The sequence below is a fragment of the Athene cunicularia genome (assembly GCF_003259725.1).
Source record: "Athene cunicularia isolate RWA chromosome 3 unlocalized genomic scaffold, athCun1 chr3_part1, whole genome shotgun sequence".
Lineage (NCBI taxonomy): Eukaryota > Metazoa > Chordata > Aves > Strigiformes > Strigidae > Athene > Athene cunicularia.
Window position 1 is genome coordinate 123,806,457 of NW_020799097.1, and position 22,054 is coordinate 123,828,510.

The 22,054-nt window shown below is 41.0% G+C and overlaps 1 protein-coding gene across 7 annotated transcripts in view; it reads right to left on the reverse strand.

Moving 5' to 3' along the window:
• Positions 1-22,054, reverse strand: part of EHBP1 (EH domain binding protein 1) — a 231,646-nt gene that overhangs the window by 102,036 nt on the left and 107,556 nt on the right. For all 7 annotated transcript variants that reach the window (XM_026844922.1, XM_026844924.1, XM_026844923.1 and 4 more), the window contains 2 exons: positions 17,926-18,178; positions 11,316-11,502 (listed from right to left, as the gene is read on the reverse strand). In XM_026844922.1, coding sequence (XP_026700723.1) covers positions 11,316-11,502; positions 17,926-18,178 — 440 coding nt within the window. The remainder of the gene's footprint in view (positions 1-11,315; positions 11,503-17,925; positions 18,179-22,054) is intronic.

The following is a 22,054-nucleotide window of genomic DNA, read 5'->3' on the forward strand; positions in this document are numbered from 1 at the left end:
TGGAATTTCACACCCGAACAAATGCAGAGCCCTGATAAGCTGATGGAGTGCTTAGAAAGGGTGTGTTGCCAATCTGACAAAAGCCAGGAGACAAATAGCTGAGATGTCTTGGCGACTTGCCCATGCCTACCCTGTCCTCTTTAATACTACTCACTGACCTCAAAGGGGAGAAAAGGCTACAGAACCTGGGAGTGAAGGTCCTGATACAGCATCTGGGCCAGGGGAACAGGCAGAGCCAGTTTCAGGTGCTCCACCAGCACAGCGACTGAGCCAGAGAGCCAGCCAGTGCCGATGTCAGTCGCCCTGATACAGAAAACTAAATATACCAGAAAGTCAGCTCGCAAAGTGGGGGATGGGGATGAGCAAGGCCCAGCATGGGAACAGGAAGAAGGGCTAGAGGTGATTGTCTGATCTCTATCCCTGACTGAGCTGTGAGATATGCAGAGAGATTTTGGCCGCCTGGGAGGTGAGCAGATTTGCACCTGGCTGCTCCGATGCTGGGACAACGGAGCCAGTGCTTTTGAGATGGAGGGGAGAGAGGCCAAGCAGCTGGGATCTTTGGCCAAGGATGCTGGCATTGATAGGGAAATAGGGAAACAGACTCAAACCCTCAGCCTTTGGAAGCGACTCCTGCTCAGTGTAAGGGAGAGGCACCCCTACAAGGATGATATCCTATGTCAGCTGGGCAAATGGACCAGCATTGAGAAAGGCATCCAGAACCTCAGGGAACTGGCTGTGTTTGAGATGATCTATGGTGATCTGAATGATGAGCAGTCACCCATGGACCCAGATCAGGCCCCATGCACACACCTGATGTGGCGAAAGTTCCTGAAGAGCGCACCAGAAGCACACTCGAAAGCATTGGCAATAGTGTCCTAGTGGACAGACACCCAGACTCTAACAGTGGATGGAGTGGTTGGCAAGGGCCGGCAAGATGAGGGAAATCTCCCCTCATCTCGGCATTGCTGGGTATCAGCTGTGGAGGAACTGTCTCAGAGGATCCAAAAAATGGAAGAGGACATGTCCTACGTTCCACCTGCACGGGCTAATGTCTCAGCCATTAGAAGTAAACGTTTCCCCACCCAAGAGAAAGGTAGCAGAGGGTACACACCACAAGGCACCCTGTGGTTTTTCCTCCATGGAGAGAACATGAGGAGGTGGGATGGACAGCCCACTGCCGCCCTAGTGGCATGAGCAGAGCAGCTGAAAGGGAAGACCACCACAAAAGGGGAGTCCTCCAAGAGGAGCACAGCTCCAGTGTCCAGTCAGAAATCGCCCAGGCAGAATAGAATGGGGAACGTTATGTCTGACCCTCTTGAGGAGACCAGTAAATCATTCTCACAAGAAGTGAGTGATGATGAGCAGGATTGGAGGGGCCCTGCCTCCAGCCAGGTGGAGGAAAGGGATAATCAGATTTACTGGACAGTGGGGATCTGATGGCCTGGAACATCTGATACACAAGAGTAACAGGGTTTGGTGGACACTGGCGCACAGTGCACCCTGATGCCATCGAGCTACAGTGGGGTTGAATCCATCTGCATCTCCGGAGTGACAGGGGGATCCCAACAGCGGAACCTACTGGAAGCTGAAGTGAGCCTGACTGGGAAGGACTGGCATAAGCACCCCATTGTGACTGGCCCAGATGCCCCGTGCATCCTGGGCATAGACTATCTCAGGAGAGGGTACTTCAAAGACCCAAAAGGGTACCGGTGGGCTTTTGGTGTAGCTACCCTGGAGGAGGTTGAACAGTTGTCCACCTTACCCAGCCTCTCAGAGGATCCCTCAGTGGTGGGGCGGCTTAAGGCTGAGGAGCAGCGAGTGCCAATTGCTACCAGGACGGTGCACCGGCGGCAGTACAGCACCAACCGAGATTCCCTGGTCCCCATCCATCAGCTGATCCGTCAACGAGAAAGCCAGAAGGTGATCAGCAAAACTCACTCACCCTTCAACAGCCCTATATGGCCAGTGAGAAAGCCTAATGGCGAATGGAGGCTAACCGTGGACTACCATGGCCTGAATGAAGTTACGCCAGCCACGAGTGCTGCAGTGCTGGACATGCTAGAGCTCCAGTATGAACTGGAGTCGAAGGCAGCCAAGTGGTACGCCATGACTGACATTGCTAACTCGTTCTTCTTCATTCCGATAGCGCCAGAGTGCAGGCCACAGTTTGCATTCACTTGGAGAGGCATCCAGTACACCTGGAATCGATTGCCCCAGGGGTGGAACCACAGCTCCACCATTTGCCATGGACTGGTCCATACTGCACTGGAGAAAGGTGGGGCTCCAGAACACCTGCAGTACATTGATGACATCATTGTATGGGGGGACACAGCCGAGGAAGTCTTTGAGAAAGGGAAGAAGATAATTGAAATCCTCCTGAAGGCCGGCTTTGCCATTAAGCAAAAGAAAGTCAAGGGGCCTGCAAAGGAAATTCAATTCCTAGGGATAAAATGGCAAGATGGGCGTCACCACATCCCAATGGAGGTGATAAACAAGATCACAGCCATGGCCCCACCAACCTCTAAAAAGGAGACTCAGTCTTTCCTGGGCACCGTGGGGTTCCGGAGGATGCACATCCCGAACTACAACCTGATTGTGAGCCCTCTCTACCACGTAACCCGTAAGAAGAACGATTTTGAATGGGGCCCTGAGCAACAACAATCCTTTGAACAAATTAAACGGGAGATTGCCCAAGCAGTAGCCCTCGGGCCACTTCGAGAATGGCAGGAGGTTAAGAACATGCTCCACACCGCAGCCAGGGAGAATGGCCCTACCTGGAGCCTCTGGCAGAGAGCACCTGGGGAGACCCGAGGCCGACCTCTGGGCTTTTGGAGCCGGGGATACAAAGGCTCTGACGCTAATTACACACCAACTGAGAAGGAGATACTGGCAGCGTACGAAGGAGTTCGGGCTGCCTCAGAAGTGGTCGGCACTGAAACACAGCTCCTCCTCGCACCCCGACTGCCGGTGATGGGGTGGATGTTCAAAGGAAAGGCCTCCTCCACGCATCATGCGACCGATGCTACGTGGAGTAAATGGGTTGTGTTCATAACACAACGGGCTTGAATAGGGAACCCCAGCCGCCCAGGGATACTAGAGGTGATTACGAACTGGCCAGAGAGCAAAGATTCCGAGATGTCACCAGAACAGGAGGTGACATGTGCTAAGGAGGCCCCACCATATAACGAGCTGCCAGATGAGGAGAAGCGATATGCCCTGTTCACTGATGGGTCTTGTCACATTGTGGGAAAACATCAACGATGGAAGGCTGCTGTGTGGAGTCCCACATGATGGGTCACTGAAGCTGCTGAGGGACAGGGTGAATCGAGCCAGTTTGCAGAGGTGAAAGCCATTCAGCTTGCTTTGGATATTGCTGAGTGGGAAAAGTGGCCGAGGCTCTACCTCTACAATGACTCGTGGGCAGTGGCGAATACCCTGTGGAAATGGTTGCAGTAATGGAAGCAGAACAACTGGCAACGTAAGGGTAAAACCGTCTGGACTGCTGAAGTATGGCAGGACATTGCAGCCTGTGCGGAAAACCTCGATGTGAAGGTGCGCCATGTGGATGCCCATGTACCCAAGAGTCGGGCCACTGATGAACATCGACACAACCAGCAGGCAGACCAAGCTGCTAAGATTAGAGTGGCTCAGGTGGACTTGGACTGGCAGCGCAAAGGTGAACTGTTCATAGCTCGGTGGGCCCATGAGACCTCGGGCCACCAAGGTAGAGATGCAACATACAGGTGGGCTTGAGATCGAGGGGTGGACCTCAGCATTGACACCATTGCAGAGATCATCCACGGATGTGAGACATGTGCTGCAATCAAACATGCCAAGCGGGTGAAGCCCCAGCGAAATGGAGAGCGATGGCTGAAATATAGATATGGAGAGGCCTGGCAGATCGACTACATCACACTGCCACAAACCCGCCACAGGAAGCACCACGTGCTCACAATGGTGGAAGTAACCACTGGATGGCTGGAAGCTTACCCAGTGTCCCACGCCACTGCCTGAAACACCATCCTGGGCCTTGAAACCCAAGTCCTGTGGCGACACGGCACCCTAGAGAGAACTGAGTCAGACAATGGGACCCACTTCCGAAACAACCTCATAAATGCCTGGGCAGAAGAACACGGCATCGAGTGGGTCTACCATATCCCCTACCACGCACCAGCCTCTGGGAAGATCGAGCGCTACAATGGACTGTTAAAAACCACATTGAAAGCACTGGGAGGTGGGACCTTTAAAGACTGGGACACGCATCTAGCAAAGGCCACCTGGCTAGTCAACGCGAGAGGATCTGCCAGTCGAGCTGGCCTGTCTCAGTCAAAACCTCCACGTGCTGTAGATGGGGATAAAGTCCCTGTGATGCGCATGAGGAATATATTGGGAAAAATGGTCTGGTTTAGTCCTGCGCCAGGCAAAGGTAAAGGGAAACCCATCCACGGGACTGCTTTTGCCCAAGGACCCGGGTGGGTGATGCAGGACAACGGAGAGGCCTGATGTGTACCACAGGGGGACTTGATTCTGGGTGAGAATATGCCGTAAATTATGTTGTGCCTTTGTAAATTGTTGGTTTGTTATTGTTAACCGCTAAATGGCAGCTGGACATGACACAGATGGTATAGAATAAAGGGGTGGATTATGTCCTGGTTCAACTAGGATAGGGTTAAGTTTCCCCAGCAGAGAGAGAGGGGGAAGGGATCTCCAGCCGGGTTATTCATACCATGCTGATGTCAGGTCCAGGGTTGAGAAACTTTGATTTTATTTTTTCTCTTTGGCTTTTTGGTGGCGGGACCTGACTTTGTTCCGTGACCATTTTGCTGTATTTCTCTGTATATTGTTTGTCTTGTTCACTGTTATTGCTGTTTATTGTTGTTATCATTGCTACTGTTGTTGTTCAGATTGTTTTATCACACTGTTGTATTAAATTTCTCCTTATTTTAGCCTGGGTTTGTGCCTCACTGCCAGCCCGACCGGCAGAGGGTGGGGGAGGGGCAACAGCAACGTGCTCTCCGGTCCCGGCAGGGCTTAAACCAACACAACTACTTCCCAAGTCTTCTTAGGGCTTGATGAATTGTCTACATAGGAAGTGACAAAGATCTCATGCAAATGAGCTGTACAATTCCTTTGCAGCTGATGTGAAGATGGAATGGAGCAAAATCATTAAAGAAGATGTTCCAGAGAGCCAGGAAGTCCTTATGTAAATGGACAATTGAGATACTTTTGATACCAAGAGACAATTAATGATCTTCATCTACCATTTTAAGTTTAATGTAATTTCTCCACTTGGCTACGTTACTGCATCTGTGTTTTAAGATGAGCTCTTCCTACTGTTCAGTACGTAAGGTTGATAATACTGAGGTAAATATAAATGCAAAAGTGAGCAACTGAATACTACAGGATGTCTGAGATCTTGGAGATTTGCACCTAGTAGTATACTGAATGTTACTTTCCTCCCCTTCCACTAAACTCACCTGAGTGTTCTGTGCTTTATCTCTGTCTAAGCATTTATTCTGCCTTAGATTAAATGAGGGGGGAAAAAAAAAAAAAAGAAAAAAGATAAGAAACTACAGTTTCTTGTTGTTCCCTTGAAAAGTATCTGAGAACTTTTCTTCTTTTATAAGCACGTAATTTGTACCTTCTTTGCAGTCTGAAGAATAAAGTGCCTATCAGGCAGAAATCTTTCTGAACAGCCTGAACAGAAGCATTGCAGATACACAATGGATTACAAAGGATACTGGATCGAGATGGGTTACTATATGTCATGCAGAAAAAGGATTCTATATTTCTTATCACGTTTCCTATAAATATGTTTCATTAGAGCTTAAACCAGCTAGCTTGCCTGGCAGAAGGAAGCAGACTATCACTAGGCATGCAAAACAATTAATTTTGGTTTTAAAAAGAGAGAGAGCATGCTTAAACAATGAAGGTGACAAACAGCAATGTTATTATTGGCTTTGGACTATTACATGAATGTGTATTTTCCTTTTCTGCCAACACAAGGCCATCACAAGCTCTTGTCTACAAGCACCAAAACTAATGCCTATGTTTCATGATTATCAGCAACATGATGACTTTCATAAAGGTGAGAATGGCATATACATTAATATGACAGACTTAAGCTTATTTATCATCCTGTCCTGGTGCTATATACTTTCATCAGTTGCTAGGTGTAACTCAAAACCATCCAAGGACAAGTTCTTCAAACAGCATCCTGTGGTCTGACATTAATTCCATATCTGTTCCCATAATAATGTATTGCCAGAGAAACACCTACCACCAAGATTGGAGTGCAGGAGTTTCATTTACTGATATATTCTGGGTAGTCCAGTAGCCAGCTGTGAGATGGAGATCTGTGAGCTACCAAATCCCAGGCTGACAACTAGTCAGCTGCAATAGCCATTCTGTAAAAGGTGTCCAATAAAAACAGGTTTCTAGACCCTGAAAACTGGAGAAAGGATGTGAGATCAAGATGGATTTACCAAATATAACATACCTGCTGACTTTCTGTGGGTTAATGGTAACTGTGGTATCCAGAAACCAAACAGATTCATGGGCCATCAACATAAGCCTTGGCTGCAATCTGGCAACAAACTGAAACTAACCCATAACAGGAAAAGCCTTTCTCAGAATGGCTTCCTGAAGGGATGGGCATATGCTATCCTTCCAAGGAGTGAATGAGTAATCTCAATCCAGTGCAGGAGCTGTTTTCTTCTAACATTTAAAAATAACTCTGTGGTTGAGGGTGATTGTCTATTTCCTCCTGTTCCCTAGTAAATAATTATTCACCTCCCACATAAATGCAGTAGCATTCCTGCCCCCTCATTCTCACAAAGGCAATAAAATCCATGATTGTACAGACACATGTGACATCAAGCTTCTCTACTATGGGACACAGTTGCTGACTCTGGAACTGATACCTGGATGTGATTTCCAATAAACTCAACATAATGCTGGGAAGGTAAGAGATACTGAGACTGGATGAGATTTCGGCCAGCTGAAGTTGGTATGTACATTTTTTTTTAAATCAGCTAAAGCAATGCTGAGTGCTGATATGCACACCATGCACTGGTCTGATACCACTTTCTGAGCCTGAACTTTGTTCAATTTTTTTCCACAAAGTCAATAACAAGTGAAAGACATTTCAAATCTCCATCACTTCTGTGAAAGGCAGAACCTGGTTATCCAAACCATGTCAAGAACAGTAACACATGCATGATGGTAACAAGACTTCAGTTGGGTTTGAGAGCAGTGTAGCAGGTTGATGACTGAAGAGCTTAATTACAGCTTTGCAGTTTGTCGGATTCACCACAGTCTTGAAGCCATCGGAGATTATAACTGTGGGATGATTCCAGGCTTTCAGACTTTGCATTTTTAAGCTCTCTCTGATGACTCAGATTAGGTTAGAGAAGACATGGAAGGAAGACGGGAGAGAATTAAGGTACTTCTTTAGGAAGTGCAAGTAGGTAACAGTATTTGGAAACAAAACTTCCTCCCAACCCAGATATGGCAAATACTGAGCTAATACTATGGGAGCAAGAGCTGGCTGGACCTGTATGGAGAGACAGACCCTGCCTTACCTCTGACAGTTAAATGCCCCTTCCTCACTGACAGAGCTGACACAGGGATTTCCAAGTGATCAAGGGGCCTGCTCAAAGGAAAGATATTAAAGAGGCTTGGAAGGGGCTTGCTACTCCAGCTAACTGATTGCTCAGGGTAGCAGTGCAAGAAAAACATTTGAAGAAGATCAGCTGACTATTAGACATGTTCTGAGGCTGTCTGGACATGGCCTGGGCAACTGACTCTGTGTGGCCTTGCTTGAGCAGGGGGGCTGGACCAGAAGGCCTCCAGAGGTCTGTTAATGCCTGTTTATTAGTCTCATGTTCTGTCTTCACTGATCATTGAGTTCTTGAATGAGTTCCACCCTGGAGTACTGTCTTTATCCTGGGGATACTAGGCATGATGCCGATACTAACAGATCAGAAGATGCTTTCTGAAATTTTCTGCCTAGTTCTACATGAAACCTTTACACAGAATTATCTCGTACAGCATACATCTCTGAACAAAGGAACTAGGAGGAGTTTGATTTTTGTATGGTGTCAGGAGTAACAGAGGTAATAAGTTGTGGGTATAATTCCAGGAAAAATCTAGAAATAGTCTTCATCTGTTAAAAGACAGTACAACTCCATTAAAAGAAAGCCCTTTGCAAATTGCACAGATGCATTAGCTTAAGTTTTTTCTCAAATGAGACATGTCCAAGACTGGTCACTGCTAAAAAATGCATTGTTTTATTCTCCTCTTTCATTACCACAGACGCTGCTGTTATAAATTAAGACGACATACACACACACGAAAAATCATGTGTAGGAAGCCAGATATCCTTCAGGTGAGAAACACCTTCTACCACTATTTGGGTAATGGTAAAATGTTGGACTCGGGCTATGATGTTTCAACAGCAAATACAATTGTGCTTCTGTGGAAGTGCTCCTATACCCACAATGCCAATGCTAGAAGGCTCATTGCAGCTGAACATTGAATGAAGCAATTTTGGTGTCCAGTCATAATTGTCCTATGCCCTAGGGATTTGATTTTGGGGTGTATGCTTAGGAAAATATCAACCTTTCTTGTCCTACTTTTAAAGTGGTATTTAAATTCCTGGGAACTTCACTACTGTTTTCAACATCTATGTGGTTTGGATTTTTTTAACAGAGTAACAAAATTTCAAGTATTTGGAACCTGTATCTTGAGTATGAATCTGTCATGTGTCAATCTTTCAGGAGCAATTTCTACCTAATAAACTTGATGATGCTGTTATTGGCATCTATATATCAGCAACAGTAAATGTGATGAACACTATTAGCCCATGAAGGAAAAATGAGCTCCAAATACTCTGTCAATGATTTCCAGAAGCATTTTTGGAGCTTTCTTCCTTAAACTCTAAAGTTATAATATTAATGCTGTGTTTGTGTAGTCTCAGGATTAGCATTTCTGCTCCACAGCCATTTCCTATGAAGACAACAACCAACACACAGAACTAAACATGTCAGGACACTTAGGTTCTGGTCAGAGTTGTAGCAGAGACTTGCTGTGCACAGCAAACTTGGGACAAAATACTGAATTAGATACGTTATTTAACCTCCTTTTACCTAAGTTTACCTCTCTGGGACTATTCCCCCTACATAAGGGTGTGTGCTAAGTTCATGTTTGTATAGTGCCTATACCTTTTGACAGGAGTTTTTTCATAGTTGCTAAACATCATCACTATTATTGAGTAATAAACAAACAAGTTATTTGTGCCAACAGCCCAAGTCCAACCTGGGCACTATTTTGTACTGTGGTGTGAGGAAACTGTTTCCTTTTCTTTTAAATGCCAGTACTTTTCTGAATTTCAAAATACAACTCAAGCAAAGTGCTTCTGATTTAGCGTTATTAGATCATCTTAGAGTAAAACAATTCAAGCACAGAAAAAAGACTGCTTACAGAAAGCTTTCTGAATTGCAAGGAACCATACAATATTTGAACAAAACCAACCAGTGAAACCAGGACACTGCATTTGCTTTGAAGTCTCCCGTAATGGCCTTGTATCCTCCAAAATCCTGCAAAAAATTTAAAACCTTCTGTCCCACAAAAGGTCAGCATAGAGCTCTATTTTCCCCCACAGCCATAATGAATACCAAAACTTCAGTACTTGGACCTTTGCTGGTCTCAGCCGTGCCTGAGCATCAGTGGCAGAGAGAGAGGTGAGCTGCAATCAGGCAGGCACCAAAATATTCAGAAACAAACACCCTGCACAAGAGCAGGAAACTACCTGACTGCATTCATAACAGCACAGTCCTCCGAGTTCAATCCTCTATCTTTTCTTAATCAATTCCAGCTTTCAGACAACCTAAAACTTAAGTTATTTCAGCACAACAAAGACATGAAATAAAGCATAAATGTTATTTCCTTGGATGCAGACCTGTAAAAAAGCCTCTCAAACAATGAGCAAAGAGGGCACAACCTCCATCAAGCAACCTGATAAAATCTCCTCCACAGATGTCTCTTCTCTGCCTGGTAGTACCAGAATGCTTTACTTTGGCCCCTTTGCTTTGACCCGAGGGCCAGACCAGAAGACAAATAATGTGCAATATTTTTCATAGAGAAAGTCCAGTGAATACGATCAAACCCTGTATCAGAGCATTATAAAACTGCTATGCTTTGATTTCATATTTCCCTGGGAGTGGTTTTGCATATTAAGAGTGAATTGTGCTTGTGGCCTTACTATGATGTTTTGTTTTGCTGTGAGCAGACAGATTAGACTTCTGTTCTCTTACTCTTTACCCTGACTGAGTGATAAATGACAGCAAGATCAGAGCCTGAATGGACAAGGACATGTCAGCAATCTGGCTGTGGCTGAGTGAGTAAGCAATGAAATGATAGCTATGACAAGTAGTTTCATTCAATTCTTAAAGTACAGCAGCTCCAATACAAGGCAAAACAGATTATAATATTCATAAATTGGACAAGATATGCTGGAAGAGAAGCCCTCTGTCTTCATCTTCCTACCCTTCAAAACAAGCATTCAGCATATATTAAATTAATTTTTAAGAAGGGCCCATTAACATGTACTATTAAATGCTTGTTTTGTTTAAAAAGCCCAAGTGGTGCTGAAACACGGGAGTTGAGATTTACAACAGCTAATTTCTGTTGAAGTGATCCTACAATACCTACACCTCACACTGGCCTCCGCAACAGAAGTTAACTCATATTTTCCCTTGACAAACACGGATGGTTTTGCATATGTAAGTATGCTTAGTCTGGATGTGCCTAATAAACAGTTAATCTGGTTTAAACTAGATTGTATCTTTAAAAAAATTACTTCAACACACCTATGAAATTGGACACACATAAATCCCCATACAAATAAACAGTAGCCAGTATTAAACCCAGATTTATGACAGAAATGTGGAGACAGACTCTTCAACAGGGGCAAGGCTTAGCGGCATTATAATAGATCAAGACAAAGTATTGTTCAACATGATTTTCTTCCTTCTCGATGGCATATCCAGCTGTCCTGTAACATTTGTTACTAGAAGACTATTTTCTTTGAAACTGCAGTTGCTGTTACTGTTGTCATTAAATCCTTAAAGAAAAAATACAAGCTCCTACTGCTGCTCTCTCCCTATGAACCAGCAAATGAATAGAGATGAGCCAACACCTTATTAAGTATAAGCAAAGCTTTTAAGATGGCCTGCAGAAATAAATAGGATGTCCACAATACATATAAAGGTACTGTTAATAACAAAGATGAAATTTTGGTATGAAAAACCTACCTTAGGAGAAGAAGAAAGCTCCCTCGAAGCAGGAATAGCTGACATGTTCTCACTCATGCCTGTCTCTGTCTTTGGCAAGAGGTTTGGTGGTTCAGGAGCCTTTCTTTTCATCTTCTTTTCTGGTTCGTGCAGTGGTGCAACTTTAATTAAAGCAGACCTTGATTTTGGTTCATAAAACGGATTTGATCTAATTAAAAGAAGGAAAACATATTTCTTTGCTATCTCCTTGGAATTAAAGTGGAAATCAAGATCTGTTTAGACTCTCAAAAATGTGCTGTGACTAAAATGCTTTTATTATCCCATGTAAGAATATGTTTTGCCTTTACATATTTTTAGATACTACTTTTTCATGTGATTGAAAAGTGAGTTACAACAGTTAAAACTGCATTAGATGAGGATTTCCATAAATTTTATACAGTTCTGTATATTACAGAAGTTTTACCAATTGTATAAAGCTAATTCTTCAGTTATACTTAGGTATCTATCAAAGAGTGATCTGATTTACAGACAAGCTGTATACCAACAAATTTGAGTGAAGCTGCTGGCTGTTTAATATTCTAATGAACAGAATTACGAATGCTTCTATAGAACAGAGTTAAGAATCAGGCCACTTTTACGTGCATGCTTCAATCCACTTCAGAGGCCTCACACTTGGCCAAGTCTGAAAATTTTGGCCTTCATAGGTACACAATCCACATCAAGTGTATTTTAAATGCTGCAGCACAGAGGCACCACACCATTTCAAGAACACTCTCTGGATAAGAGAATAGTGTAAGAAAACCACAGCTGACTTGTGTACACCTCTCCGCAGATACCAGTAGCCACCATCTGTCTGTTTTGAAAGTGCTTTTTATAACTAAACCTCATTTAAGTAACACACTAAACATCTTCCACCAAGTGGATGCAGTCAGAAGAATTATTCTCCTTAACACTGGCATTCATGTTCCAACACCACATTTGCTCCACTCTGAGTAAGTATTTCCACAGCATTTCCAAATTTTATCTCTTAGTTTGATACATCAAATGCCATTATTGATGTATTCTTGAAGGATTTCTACTACTCACTTAGAAGAGCCAGCTATTTTGTATCATACTAAAGATACTTTAGTATGGGAACCTTCTTTGCACTGAATTATTTAATTTATAATCTTTGCTTTTCGTATTTTGCAGTCCAAAAATTGGAGGGTTAATTATGAAATGGATATGAATTAATTCCTTTCCAGTCCATACTTCCCCTGCAAGATATATTTATCATATATCTCAAACTATGTTTATGGAACAAAGACACTGCAATTCCCAAAGATCTATCTGCACAGTTATATATAAGCATAACCAACCATGACAAATAACCTCAGTCCCTTGAATTCAGCTCTAGATGGAAATAATAACACATACAGCATTAGGCAGGGGTCTACCTAGCTAGATCCATCTACAAATTTCCTCTGAGGATAAGAGTTTTTAAAGAACTACAACAACAAAATTTAGACACAAGTGAAAAACCAAATATTCATCCAGTTTCCTTTCACACAACACCAAATTTCTCTTAGTTTTGTGCACTTTTAGTATGAAAATACATCTTTCAGTCTCATGGACTGATTTTAGAATTTATTTTAATGCAGTTTACCATCATTCTCTTTTCACTGAGAAAAAGCAAGCAATTAATAATCCACACCACAGAAAATAAGTCTACTTCTAATAGGCAGTTTACTGAAGCACGTAAGTGAAGACCGGGCATAAAAGCTCCAGACCTGTTTGAGAAACTGCCACTGCTTGTTATAGAGAAAGAGATCTAAATCCAGATAATGAAGCAAAAGGAAAAACTAACACTGAAATAACTCATCTGCTGACTGAAGGCAACTTCCAGGTGTTCCCACGTTGCTGCCCATCAAGCACAAAGCCCCCAGTGCAATCAAAACTAAAAGCAACATCAAAATAACAAGTTAAATAGAAACGGATGGGTGTTTTCCATGGGAGGCAGTAGAAAAAGGAGGGTATTCAGGCTGGAGTGGAGAATGCACCTAGCTGTCAGTAACTCTAATTTAGCTGACAGGCCAGCTCAGCTGTCTTCAGACACTGGAAAGTTCAAAGGGAGGTGAAAATGAAGATAAAAGAGATAAAGGCTGAAGAACAATGCATTCTACAGGACAGCACAAGGTTTTCTTTAGTTCAGCAAGTTAGCCCTCTGAACAGCCAACAGACACAGCATGTTTGGCAGGAAAGTAATTTACCTCTGTGTACTTGGAATTAGGGAGCTGTGTTTGTAAGGTGTTAAAATGAATTTGGTGCGAGAAAAAAAACCCAACACCTTATCAAGGAGAATGAAAAAGTTTGGAAGAACCATTTTTTGAATTTTTATGATCCAGTATTGTCTGTGCTGCGTGTGTAATCTTGAAGAACCGTACCCTACTGCATGCACCAGAAGGACATGCTGTAAGGAAACAAGTGACTTGTTTTTTCCTAGAGAAGAACTTGCTTGAAAGCCAGATGAAACCCTCACATTTTGGTCATAGTATGGGCAGAACACACACTATTTTCCACCTTCCCCCCTGTACTGCTTTTAATTGGTCTTACAAATATTGAGAAAGATTTTTGAAAAATTAATACAGAAAAAAAATGACAAACAAAACAGTTCTTGCCTCAAGAGGCTAATGACTTTTGAAGTCATGCGGGTAGCATATGTAGCAGGGTTTGGCTGAACAGCTTCCACGTGGCTATACAAGAAACAGCATGGGAAAAGTCTGGCTGAAAAAAGCCTTGGCTGAAAAACATTAAAGCACTTTTCTCTGAGGTTAGTTCCCATACCTTTTACTTCTGTGAAGTTACTTGATTGATCCACACAATATGATTTGCCTGAAGAGACACTAGACTGTCCATCACAAAACTTAAAAAAACCCCAAACCTGACAAATTACCTGGCATGATGCTGCCACTGGCAGCATGGTGGCTTGTGGCTTCTTGTGCAACAGGCCACTTCAATAGATAGCAACTCAATAGTCTTTCCAATTAGACAACATTATTCTGAGCCATGCAACGATTAATGAGATAAGAAGCCAAAGAGCCAAATAATATCTGAAAGTAAGTTTTATTCTGATCAATTGAAAAATTATTTTGATCAGCATTATGGGTTAACTGAAAAAAACCCAAAACTTTTTATTGAGAAGGAAAAACAAAGCTGTCACTGTGGTAGGGTTAAAAGATCAGGCAATATTACCAGTCAGAAGTACTACGGTTGAAAGCATTATACTGTAAGTAGTTGTGAGCTATGCTATTTTCAAGTAATTAAACTTAACTTAGCAAGTTGTGCTGTCCTTCATTAACAGGTAGCCACCTACCACTTTTATTTTAATGTATAAAGTTCAAAAGGGCAAAAGCAGAATTTTACACTAACATTCAAATGCACTAACTAACAAAAAGAAAATGTGTTCCTTATCTCTAGCTAGGTATGAGAATTTAGCCAGAGGAAGTATGTTTTGAGAGTGTGGTTTTACAGTAGAATATAAGTGCTGGATCATCTAAGTCCCTACATAACATGCAATGCCTCATTATGCTTATGCTTGTGACTATGCTTTGCTTATGTGTGTTGTGAAATCTTATCCTTACAACCATGAGTGAAACATGCTTCAATTAAGCCAATTACCCAAGGTAAATCCTTCACAGAGGCACAGTGAGGGTAAGTACCTTTTCCAAGATTACAACAAGAGTCTGTTACAAAAGTGGAGTCAGAGTTCAGCTCTTGGGGCACTTTGTGTAAGCTCTGAGTCCAGAATCAGAACTAGGGATCTGTCAGAGCAGAGTGGTACGAGGGTCCTGATGCTAACTGATGCGTCCGTGTTCCCGAGACACATTGTAGCATTTCACACAAAATACAAGAGGAAAATACCAAGTGGTGCATTAAGTGAACTCCAATGAAACGTTTAAGATGCAGGGATAAAAATACATTGAATTCTCTGAGCGACAGTAGATGTCTTTCAGGAGCCTTCTATTTCTCATGCCTTCTATCTACAGGTTCAGAACCACTCCTGGGGAAAGCACTAGACCAATGGTTGTCAAAAATGGTTAAAAACCACCCAAAACAAAACAAACCAAAATTAATATCAAAAGACAAGATGTTAGGAGAGAGGTTGACAATAATATGCAAAGTTTTCTAAGGCCATGATATGACTCAGTTGTTCAGCTTTGTCTTGAATACACTGCTCAGGCCAAGTCAACACATCTTAAAATAGATACATAGCAGAAGAATTAACAGGGTCCAGAGACGTGCGGTGAAAATGATTAGAGAGATGAAGAGACTTCTGTATGAAGAGAGATTGAAAAAGTTAGCACCATTTAACTCAGACAAGTGATAAGTAATGGCGAACATGCTAGAGATATACAACACAGCAACTGTTTACGGCAGATAAATCCAATACTCTAATTGTTGTTTTGGTAAGCCAGCAGAAGAGATAGTGCATGGAATTGGAAAGGTAATTTATTTACAGTCAATAATAGAAAACACATTTCATGTATGATCTTGGGGTTTTGTGGAATTCTGCCATAAATTGACACTGAAGCCTAGACTTTAACAGAATTTGGAAGAAGATTAGCCAGTTACATAGATAATAAAAGTATCAATATTCACATTAGATAAGAAACAATACGCAAATACACATCTGGACATAAACCCTCATGATCTAGGGCACACAAAACCTACCAAATGGCACTGCCTATGAAAATCTTTCCTTTGGTGCCCACCACACCATACCTTAGAAGAAACTTTCTACTGAAAAATTTGAAAATTTATGACATGAGACATAATAGAGCTTGTAGGTGTGACTTAGCATCATGAGTCCTGTGTTCCAAGACTGGAGTTTTATTATTACACTTATTCCTCCAGAGCATTTCAGTGTAAAGTTTCAAAGGTTCATCTTGTCACGCTTCTACCTAATACATTTAGCAAATGGTCTCTTGCGTCTTTTTCAATGACATAGTGCTCTTGTAACCTAAGAGGAAAATGTGGAGAGGAAGCTACTGTGGGGGTCAGGATGTAAGAAACGTATGTAAATGATGTAAAAAACCATTTTACAGTGCTTTTTTACTCCTTATCCTTCCATCTTTTCATGGAACATGGCTTTTATAATGAAAATACAGATCAGACTTATACTCAAGTAGAATCCACCTGAGGAGTTTATTTTTATCCTTGGGAAAAAAAAAAAAAAAAAAAAAAAAGGAATAACACAGATGGGGTCATTAAAATAAGAAGGCGGCTGTTGTAAACAAAGGGCTAGAGAAATCAACAGTCCAGTACACAGAAAAAGCAAGGCTGCCTGTTACAACACTGCCACAAGCCCATTTGGCACAGATTTGCTTAGGGTGGAAATGTGAGTATAAATATGAAACAGAGAAAATTCTTCACTTGCCCATCCATGTAGCTTTTGCTCTTTCTGCTCTTCTCAGTCTTTGCTGTCCTATATACCCATATCTTTGGAGGTGTAAAGTATGCATATTTTTCCTCCCTGTGGATTCTGGTGATCACTGAATGATCAGGGATGCCTGGTGTGACTGTCAACAGTATGATTACACTGTGCTCTGAAGACACAGCAGACAGTGCTGTTTGTTCAGGCAGTGCCTTGATGAATGTAGCTGGCAGAAACATCATTCCCCCAGTGCCCCCCTTTTTTTTTTTTTTTCTCGACAGAGCAAACAACAATAAATGGCCACAAATCTTTAAAAGGAAAAAACCCTGCAGGGTCCTTTATAAATTTGTATTAGAGCACAGGGGAATTCTTCAATTTCCTAGAACACAGCTATAAAAAGAGAAGCATAAAGATGATGATATGACACCTGTATTAATATTAAATATGAAAGCAATGCAAATGTCATGCTATGATAAATCTCAATAAATAACGTAAAACTAAATGTTAATTATTGTTGTTGTCTGTAAAATTGCTCATATGAAATCACCGTAAACTGTTTCATGAGTGGTGTGGTTGGTGACTAATGACCACAAACAAGGAGTCAGTATACACCATCAACCTCTCAAGCTGCACAGCTATTGCAAAAAGCTCTCACTCCTTGTTAGGTTTCTATACTGTAATACAATGCAGTCAGTGTGACTTTATAAAAGTTTTATGAGTGGTTATGGTAACACAAACAACGTAAAAAAGTGCATAAGGTGTTATCTTTCCCATATGGAGATTCAGTTTTATGAGACTCTCAAAAATGTGCTGTAAAACACTCTTCCTTTTTACATTCCGCAACAGTGTAAAACAAATTCTTCATTATCATTACAAAAAGTATTATTTTATGTAGTAAAAATAATGGCAAAAGGACCTTAATTTTTGTCTCATTCACAATTGTCAGGGCATGAAGTACCAAAAAAGTATCCAGATTTGTTCCCTATCAAGTAATTTGCTATCAAGGAGGCAAAGAAAATTCTCCTAACTGTCATGTTCAGCTGAATAGCATGACTTGGGGGTATGGTATTTCATGCTGCTGCGTTGCCTAAGGATTGGTCTGTCCTAAGGGGGTGGGTGATTAAGGATCACCATGGTTGAACCCAATACACCTCAAGATTAAGCCAGGGATCCCACTAATACTTCCAAAGCTGCTGGAAGATGAAGAATCATACTTACTCATCTAGGTCTTCCTCTTCAGCTTTAGAGGTATCTGCATAGAGGTATTTGCTCATATCCACCGGTCTGATGTTTTTCCTTTTTGCAGGTTGTGGAGGAGAATCTCTTACAGTTACAAATGTTTCAGGCTCAGGATCTGGCTCATCAAATGGGTTCAAGTATTCTGGGGCATCTTCATCCTTGAAGGGATTGTAATTGTCAGCATAGAAACTTTCTTCTGGCTTTGAAGATGAAGCTATTTCAGTGTCCGGTTCTACCAAATAACAAAAAAATCATTAAACAGTCTTAACATAGAAAAAATTTGTAAACATTTTATCAGATATTTACATTTTGAAAAGATCTGCTTCCTAACTCTCAATACAGAAAGTCCTAGCCTTAGATGAATTTTTATGCTTTATTTATTTACAGAGTAACCTTGTTTATTTAAAAATAGGTCTTTCAAAATGCCATCTCATCTGGAGTATATTGAATAGGTTTCATTTTCTAACTTACTAAAGCTCTTTCAACCTAATTAGTTATTAGCTTTCTTATTTGTCATATAAATGGTATTGCAACAGATTTTAAAACATTTTCCCAAGCTATTAGCCAATTTGTATCCTAACAAAATGTTCGTAATTATTTATTTGAGCTTTTAATAAAGAAAAAAGATATCCTGTATTTTATAATAAAATTGCTTCTGGTGGATATTAAAAATTGTGATAGTAAGTAGGCGGTCTTTTCATTTCTTAAAATGACTGAACTAAAAATCAGTTATTAGGTATGACCCGTAATTACATTTCCAAACATACATATTTTCACTGCTAACTGCTCCTGGTAACAATACATAGTCTTACAGTAAAAACGGATTTAAATTAACCCTAAAGATTTCAAATTACTCATTTATTATTCGGGCTGTACAACAAAAAGTTATTAGCGGCCTGGAGCTGCACACAATTCTTTAGAGTAACAGACACTACAGAAAGAACACTACACAAAAGTGAATGGTTGCTGAATATTGAATACTACAAATCCCCATACAGCAATACAACATTTCTGACAAAGACACTTAGTAATGTTAATCTTACTCTTCCTGCAGCATCAAATGATCAGAAGCTCAGTTCAATACTTGATATTATGTACTTTCAAAATCTATGCAAATAGGAACTTCAATGTGGTGTTATCAAAACTTGATCTTCAATAACCCCTCCCACATTATTTTTAACAAAAAGTGTTTCTTTTTCAGATGTATAGCTCCTAAATTGAACAAAACATACCTTTTAGCTTTAAAATAAAAACTTTAAATATTATTTGTAGTGAGACTCTGAAAAAGATGGAGTTTCAAGAGCGTTTGTCACTAAATACTTGGGAAGACAAAATCACTAGTCACACAACTATACAAAGGGAAGAGGCAGTGGAAGAAACAGGGCTGTACTTGCTTGGTCTTGGATGGACAGTGTACTGAAACTGCTAATCCCGCTGAATGGCTAGGAAATGTAAGTGTTCTCTATTCTGCTAGTAAACTTCCAGTTCTCCTTGTCTCTGGCCATTAGCACAGCCCAAGGTGACAGAATGCCCTATTGCACGTAGTGTGACTGACTATAATCTTCAGTTTGAACAAGAGCCACTCCTAGATGGACAGGACTATGGTCCCCAGATCCAGGTAGCAGCTCTGCCTATCTATGCATTGGACTAAGATGAGGCCCAAGTCTTGGAGCAGGAAAGGCTTCAGTCCTTCTCAGAACAACTGAGAACTACCAGGGACTGGAAAGATTTCAGTTTAGGAAGAACCTCACATTTCTAGTGCTCTTCTTCTTGGTTCTTCACATCTGAACCTCAAAGACTATGTTATCATATTGTCTTCTACAATACTTCCAATGGTCTGTTTCTGAAGTGATACATTATTTGCTCTGTGGTCAGAAAGTAGAAACCAAATGGGTCTGGCTGGAGTGACAGGAAAAAAAAAATCAAAATCTGATTTAAGCCCATTGTGCACCCTCAGGAGATAAATCACTCATCTGAGACTGAGGGTGAGCTCACCTGGGTGAAGCAAAATAAAACTGTAATTTGCCAGATAATGCCACAGGTTTTAACTAGACAGACCTACAACTATACACAGTGTTTGTGCTTGTGGGATTTCCCTATGGTGATTATTCACAAAATTTCATTTTAAAAATGTATTTAATTCCAGATGAGGTTTAAAGTTTATTTCCCCAGCAATCTGGTCTGATATAGCATTAAAGAAGCAACATACTTACATCTATCTCATATATTTAATAAGTTCTTATATTTAACTTCAAAATTAGAATACAGCTATCACTGTTTCAAGTCAAAAACTGGAGTTAAAAAGGAGACTGAGAAGAAATGTAAATCAGACACTACACTGAAGTGGGATGAGACAAAGGTAAAGTGAGATCACAAGTTATTATGCTTAATGGTCTGTCTTTACCAAATTATGTTCTAAAAAGAATTAATTAAACAAAATCCTTGTGACTAACAATAAAAACCCAAATAATCAGGGTTACAATAACAGTCTTAGCTAAACCTAAAAAGGAGGTTCTGTTACTGTTTAAACTGGTTAAGCATCACCTGAATGTCATAAAGCAACATTTCAGCTCTGTCTTAGGAGATGAGCACAGAGACAGACTACTGCATGATAAATCAGAGTGTGCATTTGTAGTATGTCAGCTGTAGTGTACCTGTTTGCTCCTATCCCAGAGCAAATACAACATGCTTACCCCTTAATATAAGGGAATAAACTACTGGGCACTTATCCTGGGAGAAAGGGTATTCACTGCATAGTAGGTGATACATATTAAGCTCACATCCTAGTTTATCTGTTGTACCTAAGTCTGCATCGTTATAAGAGAAAGGCTTCAGAGAAAGCCACAAAAAAAAGATCTACATTTAAACTGACAAGGGAAAATAAATCATTCAAGGCAGAAATTCTTAAAACCACAAATATAGCCAAACCAGAAAGGAAAGTATTACAGATTAAATACATCAGAGCAGAGATCAAAATTTTAAATGTATTTTTTCATTTATTTTAAGCTAAAACTGGAAATGAGGTTCTACACTGGCTTACTTACATCACTCTAGTGTCCAGTGCAGGTGGTCACGGAAAGCAAAAGTTTCACCCTGTTTGCCCTGAGATATTTTCAGTGTGGGTATCTTCAGCTGAGCTACACCCCTTTACAGTCAAATCTTAGAGGTATATGTTCAAACTGTTAATGTCCAAAACCAGGTGAGCCAAATCCCATCCTTAGTGCATGACTTGAAACTCATCGTGGTCAGAATGCCTCTCAAATGTTACCCATACGTTTAGTGATTTGATGAACTAGGCCAAGAAGAAATACTTTTAAGACCTTCCCTCAATGATATGTTCATATTAAAAGCTGAAGTAACCTAATGAAATGCAGAAAAATGACCGATGTTCAAGTTGTGCAACTTACTGACATTTTAACCCGAATTTTTGCTACTTTAAACTTCGCTCAAATCTTAAAATATTTTATCAAGAGAGTGCACAACTATGAACATGAACACCTTCTTCTGCAACTCTGTATATATCAACTGCACATGCATCTGTTAATAAATACACATTATCATATCTAAGCAAAACTTGCTGATTACTCACAAGCAGTATTCAAAAAAATATTACTAGAAGGAATGTTTGTAATATTTCCTGAAAGTACAAACAGTCAGGGAAATTATATCTTAGAACTATACTGTAAGCTTTTATTTTTAATTTGCTTTTAAGTGTCTCCTGGAAATGATGAGTTAAATGCTTGTTTGAATCTGATAAATTTTAAGGAGTAATGCAAATGATTTTTGCAATTCTTTCTATTTCAACACTATGGATCAAGTGCTTTAACCCTAACTAGGAGAAAATTCTTTCTCTTGTTCATTGGATCAACAGTAACTACAGGTTTGGCCTTACACATGCAGCATTGCAGATCAGTGCTCAGAGACCTCTAGCTTACTATTAATTAAAAGATTTCACAAAGTCCTACACACAGGCTAAAAATATCATTTTCAAGACACTTTTATAGGTAGAATTTTGCAGGGGCTCAACTCAAACTCACTGAACTTGGCTGCTCATTCTCCCTCTTCTTGTCATTCAGGATACTATTTCCTCTGACACCCCCCCCCCCCC